The following is a 9,132-nucleotide window of genomic DNA, read 5'->3' as shown; positions in this document are numbered from 1 at the left end:
CTATGAAAATCAATTAAAGACCAACAACACATTTTTAAACTTGCTTCTGTTGGGTGTTTCATCACAGAGAACAGTGGCGTCACTCTTGTTTTGGCTTTTGTCAAAGTTACTTTGCCCTTGTGTATTAATGCTGTTGCCTCCTTAGAAAAAGCTACCACTGATTCATGGTGTGTTTCAAAGAGGGGCAGCTCAGACCTTGAGCCATCAAACGGCATCAAATTCAGAAGCTATGTTGTCAGAAAATTAAAACCAAAAAAACTTTAGAACAAATAAATTCATTTAATTAAACACAATCATAAACAAACATGATGTGAATTTGACAGCTACTTGCAAAACAGATACAGCAGCCAACTGTTATTCTACCATTGTTTCCCTACTTTAAGTTTATACACGGACAGTGAACAATAGTCCAACTATACAGTGTCAATTTAAAAAAAAAAAAGGGTGAAAATACAAAAAGCAACATCTGTAAACATCCCTAATCCTGCTGCGGTGGCAGAATGAAAGGATCAAATAACAAATGACCTCCAGATCAAAGTCATCTTAATAACAGCTCAGAGGAGTCAAACATGGCTGAGTCTGGAAAAATCCATTCTATCCCAGTGTTTCACACTGGATTAAGTTCTCAGACTCAGTGAGGCTGGGACCAGTCCTTCACTTGGTGACACTTTCAGAAGCAGTGTTTACGGTGGTGCAAGATCTGCCATATAAATCATTAGCCCCCATTACTCTATTTGTGTGAAGTGCTTAACATTTCATAATAAAAATTTAATAATTGCAGGTAAAAGAAAAACCTGAAGAACCTAAAGGATTTGTTATGTTTCCAAACATAGTTGTAGGTGGAAGGTAGGCCAGACAAAGACATCAGCTCCCACAGGGGTTTGAAACCAGCCCATTATTAAAACAAAACAAAAACAGGAGCTCTAACTGTGTTGTGACTTGTTTTCAAGATACCGTAATCACATTCTTAAAGAAAAGGTCTTCAGAATGTATGAGCAAGTTTGATAGTACATGTGCCAAATTTACTTAGAGCTCGTAAAGAACTTTCAGAAACAAAGTGCAAAAAAATGAATGTGGAACAAAAACTATTCCCCTGGGGCAGGAAGCCTCTGAGAAAACAGTGATAAAACATATGCATATGTTCAGTCTTATGAACAGAAGCTGCACTTAAATTATTACCATTCGCTCTACTGTGAATTATTTTGCTCCCTTTTGGTATCAAATTGATGCAGAGGCTTTTTAGTCTTTTAGCAATTTACATTACAAATTTTACTGTGCAGGAGCAGCCACAGTACAAAAAAGAAAAAAAAAAAACACACACCTACATCTGTTTCATTCAACCTTCATATTCAGTGACATGCAAAGCAGGGCATCAGTTTAATAACACAATGCAGATGCACTGACCTCAGAGAAGATCACCATGCATGAGTAAAGGTTATTAAATAGCAGAGGGAAAAAACTTTATTTCTCTTTGCTCCTCTACGATCCTGGAAGGTACAAGCAGGTTCTGGCAGAAAGGTTCAAATTTAACTGTATTCTGAAAAGAAATAACATTTCAAATGTCTAAAAAATGTCATGATATCATCACACACTCTGGACCAGGACAGTGTAGAGCTGAATACTTTTTTTTAATACTTTTGCCCAGAAGCCAAAATGTGTGCATAGTTTACAATGCGGTGCTCTTGTTCTCAGAAGTCAGAGAATTACCACAGACTGTCGTAGACTTTGCAGTGCAGGTATGCCAGCTTCTCAGCCATACTTTTCCTCATCATAGGAAACCACTCATGATGGCTGAGCTCTACAACCCTGTATCCTGCGATCTTCAACTGCCTCCTCTTCATGGCATGAAGGCCCAACAGCTGCTGTGAATGGCAGCAGTAGTGGTTCCTGCTGGTGACCTGGATAGCAAGTTTGACTATGCCTTTGGAGTCCTGTGGGGATAAACCCTTGCTACTGGGTTTGGTGAGGGCTTCTATAATATCACTAGTCAAGTCTAGCCCTGTGTCAAACAGCCTCCCACCTTCATCAGGTTCTACTCTGTGAAAAGGTGGATACTTATCTGTAGGAGCCAGGGTTAAAGGTTGTGTGGTGCTTTTGGTATTTATTAGCTGTGCTAAAAGCTCCTCTGTTATAGTTACTCCTATATTTATTTTCCCCCAGCCCCTGTTTGAAGTACCTTTGGATGAACTGTTCTGAGGAGATAATGGGGCTGTGTGGATTGCTGGGTTCACGGGTAAGGGCTGCCCACTGGAGTCAAAATGGACTTCCAGGTCAATAGAGCGAGTGTGGGGCAGAATCATTCTCTTACACACAAATTTCTCTCCTCCAAGCAGCTTTTGCAGGGTGGATTCTGCCACCTCAACCTCTGGCTTCTGACATACGTCTGATTGAGCAAACTTCCACAGCATTTCAGCCATCTCCTCCCTCAGTTTACAGCTTAGCCGTGGGCCAGTCCACTGAGGCAACTCCAGAGCCACTGTTCCATCTAAAGTGAACAGGTCTTTTTTCAGCTCCACCTGTGTGGATTTCACTGCTAAGCTGACAAAGTCAGGACTCAAGGCTAATGCAATTAGGTCCTCTGGAAATTGAGAGACAAAGGCCAGGCCTAGAAGACCAGTAAGCAGATGCTCCGGGTATTGTTGGAATTCAGCTTTTTTCTGTCTCAGGGCTTCGGTAAGGCTTGGATAGAAGCTTGAACTCTGAACTGGGAGAAACCCTAATGTCCCAAAGGCCCACAGTAATTTGCATGAGTCTTTAGTCCTGCAGTGTGGTACCAGAGAGGGCACTCTCTCAGCAATAGCCATAAGGATGTCATCACTGCGGTAATGCATCGCTGAACAGGCTAAGGCCACATGCATCAGCCCCTTGACACCCATCCTGTGAGCCCGTTGAGGAACTTCCTGTGCTATGGCCTCCATCCACGGCCTGTGATACAGGTAACTGAAACGCATGAATTTCATCACATTTACTATGGCAAAGTCACTCATATCTTTCACAAAGGACTGTGCCTTGTCAACAATACACATCACTCCACCCTGAGATATTGAAGTTTGTGATTTAAATAAACCCAAGCATACAGTACCAACCTCTTCAGGGTGCATTTCTTTTAAATGGCGCATGAGAAGCCGCTCTACAAGAGGGATCAAGTCTTTCGGGCACTGCCTACCTTCCCCAATTATATACAACAGTTGGACCACCTCAGAGACTCCCATCTGTCCTACATATAAATGGACTGAGTTATAGAGGTGCTGTAAAAACAGGGGCACCTGCCTCCCAATACAGCGCCACAAGTCAGCAGCTAACAGCAACTGGTGTAAACTCATTTGGTCAGCCCGGCGACACAGCTCGGCCTCAAACAGCCCAAGTACAGTGTGGGCAGAGGGTATATCCAGCCAAACAAATGACTGCAGCACCTCCAGCAGCTGAACTTCAGTAAAGAGGCACAGGTATTCCACAGAATACCGGAGGAGAATGATGAAGCGTTGGTCACTCATCACTAGTGACATCTTGTCTGGGTGCAAGCGACTGAGCTCCACAAGAAAGCGAGACACATCAGATGGTTTCATCCTGCCCTTTAAAAGAGTCACTTTTTGGAGCACCAACAAGGCCTCTTCCCATTCAATTGGGTGAGGACGCTGGCCCAGGTCAAGGGTCATGGAAGCAAACTCAGGCCGGCATTTGAGGAAGGCACGTGTATCTATCTTAACATCTGGTGGTACAGGTGACACTGATGGCATCTTGGGTTCAGGGCTTTTGTTGAAAGCCAAGTCAAGGAGTGTATTTTTTGTGCTGGAAAGGTGCCGCGAGCAACTCACACTGTAATGATTGCTCTGTTGCCAAAAGGAAGGGGTGAGAGTGGGTGAACACTGTTCATCCTCATCATCATCTGTCTTGCTCTGGGAGGTTGTACAGTTCCATGCAGAGTGATGATATGAAGATGGGTTATAATACAGTTTGTAGTCTCCTAGGAGAGAGGCCTCTTCATGCTGAAAAGTTCCTTTTATCCCCTCCTGCTCCTCAGTCTCATCCTCTGGTTTTCCATAGGGCTGTTGAGCCTGGGTAAAATCTTTTCTCAAGCCTCGAAGGTAGCATATTCTGGGCACCCGTCGACACAGGATGAAGGCAGCCATCAATCAAACAACTAAAAAGACAAAACCATAATTTTAACAAGTAGCTTTACCAAAGTAAAAACTGTTAAAGTCAACCAAACCTGGGATTCCTAATGTGAAAGGATACACAAAACTACATTTTGGGTTTCTGATCTGTATATCATTCATTTTAAGGTTGGCCGGGGATTCCGGGGGCTTCTAAATTGTGGTGAATGGCTGACAGAAAAATCAGCGACCTAGTTCTGAGACAGTCAAATTAGATTAACAATTGTATATTTTTAAAACTGTTTATATATAATGCAGAAATGTCATAAATGTGCATTTCTGGGTAAGATTCAATAGGCTAATTTCAGAACCTGTCTTTGAACTGCTGCTTCATGGTTGATGGAATAGGTTCTGTTTATGGTAAACAAATGCATTTTATGAATGTTAAACTAATGATTTCTCAAGAACATAACTGTTTAAGTTCAGACTGAAACACTGGGGAGAACAAGCTTTTTCGGTACGGGCTCCTATACTGTGGAATAGTCTGCCACGGGATATTAGATCTGCTCTGAACCTGACTGTTTTTAGCTCTCTCCTTAAACTCACTTGTATTCACAGGCCATTTACAGTATCTCCGATTGATGCATTTGTTTGTGATTGTGCATTTCTGCTGTTATTATTTTATTGTGTAGGTGTGATTTATCTGGTCTTATTTATTTGTTGTTGTTTTTTTCTGTTTTACTGTAAAACACCTTGTAACATAGGTTTAGAAAGGTGCTATATAAAAAAATCGCTTTGCTTTGCACGTAATAAACTGGGTGAATAGTTCAACTAACTTTAATAAACACATGATTAGATACCCTAAAACTACATAATCAGTTGAGCCTGCACAATACTGCCTACACAATTGTTATAAACTGTCTGCCTGAAACCCAGAATCCAATTTGAATACACAATGAAGCACTCAGTTTATATAGCATGTACTACGATTGTAGTTACAATGCCTAACCAAAGTCTGGTGAATCCAACTTCAATAACAACGCCGCTGCCACCTCATCTTTCAACCTAGAATATGGTTTAAACTTTACATCATTAAATTAAGTCTTGTCTTCTAACATACATGCTACAGCAGTCTGTAACGTTACATCAGTAGGATGACAGGGACCAGCCACACTTCTGAATGAGACTGTATTGCTAACAGCAGGTAATGCTAATTATGCTGAATTTGCTAGGCGTACGGTACAATAAAGATTTTTTTTTTATCTTGATTTACACGACATGTAACCAGGCCATTAAACTCACCTTTGCAGCATCAATGCAGGGGGATATTAACTGTCAATATACCCCTAAAATGTAAAGACCACATGAACTCAAGAGGAAAGAAGTTAAGGCAACTGACTTCCTACAACTACACCGGAACTCAAATATTTCAACCTTCAAAATAAAAACAGTTTACATCGTTTACAAGATGATATGGCACAATAAACTGCTAAAACATCGTGTTGTGATGTACAGAGTTGTAATAATGTATCTGAATATTCAATGACTCCATTATACTTTATAATTAGTGGCTGCAAATGCAGTGTCGGACATATGGTACAATTTTATTTTGGTGGGATGACGTCGCCTCTGTGCATTGCTTCTGTGGAGAGCAGAATGAATGCAATGTGACCTACGGCAGCTGGGTAGGTTCAAACAACCTTCAGGACGACAAAACGCGTTTATTTAAAAAAAACCTTCCCAATCCATGGCCCACCAGTTACATTGATGAGTTACATGATATGCGACTACTTATCAGTTTATATCCTAGATGCCGTTCACTGAAAAGTCAAGTCAAGCTTTATTCTCCTTGTTTGAACAAGTTTCAAGACTTATAGCCACCATTCATTTAATCACTTAATATTTTTTGTTTATTGTTGAAAAATACACATTATTTGAACAATTATATTTGAAAGGACCTACAGCTATCATAATGGTGTCATTTTAAATGTTTAGTTTTACAGCCTATTATTGTTATAGCAAAACGGTACATGATTACATGTGTATATATAACTGAACACATTTTGTAATGAAATACCTTTGTATTAAAAAAAATAATAAAATTATTGAAATAAGAATAATTCTTAAAATAATAATAATAGTAAATAAAAGTATGTTGTAGAATACAGGCCATTTGTTACCATTCTATTGTACTGATCGATTGTTGTTCTTATGCATTTTCTGAATAATATTTGAATATTTCAACTGAATAAATCCTTCTCAGTTCACCCAGCTGTACATGAAATACCCTGGTGAATGAATTGATTTAAATTGTGTTTTCTGGCAAACACTTGCAATTTAATTTCTGTACATTATATTTCTGTAAATAATTAAAACTCAAACTCAAAAGTTACTGCAAAAGTAAATACTTAAGAAATGACATAAATTATGATTTAAAATGCAATGTCTTCAATTGAACAATTACAATTAAGTCAGTTATTGGTAAACTGAAATTAATTACCAGCCCAAACTGACTCAAAGCACAGTAAAATTAATTCTGGTGAAAAATTCCATTTAGCAGCTTCATTTTAAACATCCTGGTATTGTTCATGCTGGCTCACTGCCATCCTGTCATAGCTTACTAGGCCACATGAACAGAACAGAGCCATTGTTAATGTTATTACCACCAGCTCTATGTTTCCTGTTATGATGACTCAAAATATTTGCAGTAAAAAGGCCCTATAGATGGAAAGTAAAATGTTATGCAAGTTAAAAATGGGAAGATCTTGTTGTTTTGCTTCTAAAGCTTTTAAATAAGTTTAAAAAAATTATGCTGATTATTTGTCAGGATCTGCATGCTACAGACAGTGTTCTGTTAAAATGATTTTTTAGCAACACATAAATGTTTTACGGCTATATACCCTCTTCAGACACCAATATGTCAATACTTTTGTTTGAGCTCTCCAGTCACATTTTAATGGATACTCGTTCTTTTGTGAGTGTTCTTATAAAATGTCTTTTTTTTTTTAATATCAGCAACACTGGGCAGCAGCGGCTGATTTGCTGATGGTGGCCAGCAGTCACTGCATGTGATAAACTTCTGCATCACTTTACTTCTCCCTTTTGGTCTACGTATGAGTCAGTATTTACTTTTTTAATTGATCTATAATTTTTGAAACATGGAAATGGGACCACAAAGTTTGTCAAACAATTGCTTTTGCATTCATACAATTTCAAATCCTCAAATTTAACCATTTTTAGTCTGAACTAATTTTAGTAACTGGCCAGGCATTAAAATACCATTTTAATTTGACAAAAAATAGGGTATGCACATTCTTGCTAGAAATTACTTTTAAACCACAGCTGCCTTCCCAACTGACTAATTATATCCCCTAGTATTAATTTTTGGGTAAAAAGTCATTTTTGGCCATGTAAAATGTAAGTAATCTTCCTATAATTGATTATTTGAAATAATAGAAGAACAACATTTTGTGCTTGTCTCAACTGATTTACAATATAACCCTTTTAACTTACAAAAAAAATGCCTCCCTGTCTCCAAATGATACAGTTTTTTCATGGCTTCCATTCTCAAAACTAAAATGAAGTGTAAATGAATGTCACACAAATGCATCACATCAAATTAATGGGTTTCACATCACTGTAATAACACGTGTTGTGTATTTGTAACAAAAAGATATATATTTACTTTTTTTCCCTTTTTTATGGTTAATGGTTAATATTTTCTAGTTAGCTATAACCTAAATGTTGCTCCTTCATTTTGGCAACAGCATGTAGCAAATTAGACACTTAAGCATCTGTTATATTTATTCATAGTTTATTCTGTTTTCATAGAGGTCCATCTAAACACTAAAATGGGCCAACATTTTTTCTTTCTTTTTTTTAATTCATGGGGAATTTGTGTAGTTCTCACCTTATAAGGATAAAGATAGGATAATTACCTTTATTGGCCAAGTATGTTACACACAAGGAATTTGTTTCCGGTACAGAATTGATGGCAGCCATCTGCAGCGCCAACTCAACCAAAATTCAATTCAAAATTGTGCAGCTACAATTTAAATCTGAAAATACATTGCTGGAAATGTATTACTGGAAATCCTATAAATAAGTTTGATAAGCAAAAATAAGTAACAAAGATGTGCCATAACATTAGCAGACATGAAGACTAATTTTCAGAAATGTACCAGAATCTTTTTACCATTCTGTTGTGAGGGTCATTGCCCTGCTGTCTGGAGTAAGTCCCCTGTAATAAAACATGTTTGATCCTATCACTGTGATACAGGCCTGTTGATATTTTCAGTATGAAATATGTGTGGTTACTGTATGATCTGTTTTTATTTTATTTTAATAATTCACTTTCATTAACTAGATCAGATATTGTAAAGATTAGTGTTGTTACCGCCTCCAAAGAAATTATGATTTTTCTGCTTGTTCATAACTCAGAAAGTTATAAATGTAGTTTTATCTTTTCTTTCTTTCCTAATTTTTTTCCTTTGGAGAAGTAGGATATGTCCCATGGAATAATCCATCACAGTTTGATGGAGATCCTGATCATCATCCTGCTCCATAATTTTGTGTGTGTGGCATCATGAAGAAAATGATCTGCCTTAGAGGAGATTTGCACTCTCTGAGTGCTGTCTACTTTAGTTTAGCTTTTATGCAAATGGCGTGTTCTTACAAATCATTAAGTGATTATTTGACATAACTTGCATGCCTTCCGCTAGTCCTTATGCCAAAGTGCATCTGTGCAGACTGTGAAGTAGACTAGCATCTATAAGGAATAACTTCCATATATTAATGTTATTAAACAACAAACTGATTTGGAAAAAAAAACCTATTTTTCATTAAAATGTTAGAATATATTTATTTCAAATATTTATCCATAATTATAAGACTTTTTGTCTTAACATTATGTAGGCAAACAACACAGTCACGTTATAAAACATCTACTTGTGTGTTTATTAACAGCTTAAATAAAGATGAAATTTGAGAGTGGCACTTGGAGAGGAAGTAGCTGATTTATGCTAATGAAGGAGTTGGG

At 37.7% G+C, this 9,132-nt stretch overlaps 1 protein-coding gene across 1 annotated transcript; it reads right to left on the bottom strand.

Moving 5' to 3' along the window:
• Nucleotides 1-350: 350 nt before the first annotated feature.
• fastkd5 (FAST kinase domains 5) lies at nt 351-5,500 on the bottom strand. The gene is made up of 2 exons (XM_020596574.1): nt 5,397-5,500; nt 351-4,141 (listed from the first exon to the last, which is right to left on the bottom strand). Exon 2 carries the CDS (start codon nt 4,128-4,130, stop codon nt 1,704-1,706), a length of 2,427 nt encoding a protein of 808 aa, XP_020452230.1. The 5' UTR covers nt 4,131-4,141; nt 5,397-5,500; the 3' UTR covers nt 351-1,703.
• Nucleotides 5,501-9,132: the final 3,632 nt, after the last annotated feature.

The sequence above is a fragment of the Monopterus albus genome, unplaced genomic scaffold (genome assembly GCF_001952655.1).
Source record: "Monopterus albus unplaced genomic scaffold, M_albus_1.0 scaffold30.1, whole genome shotgun sequence".
NCBI classification, from domain to species: domain Eukaryota; kingdom Metazoa; phylum Chordata; class Actinopteri; order Synbranchiformes; family Synbranchidae; genus Monopterus; species Monopterus albus.
This window is presented reverse-complemented; position numbering and strand designations above follow the sequence as displayed.

Bases quoted from the DNA above. Each gene is read 5' to 3' on its own strand.
- fastkd5 (XM_020596574.1), bottom strand. From the start codon at position 4,130: ATGGCTGCCTTCATCCTGTGTCGACGGGTGCCCAGAATATGCTACCTT.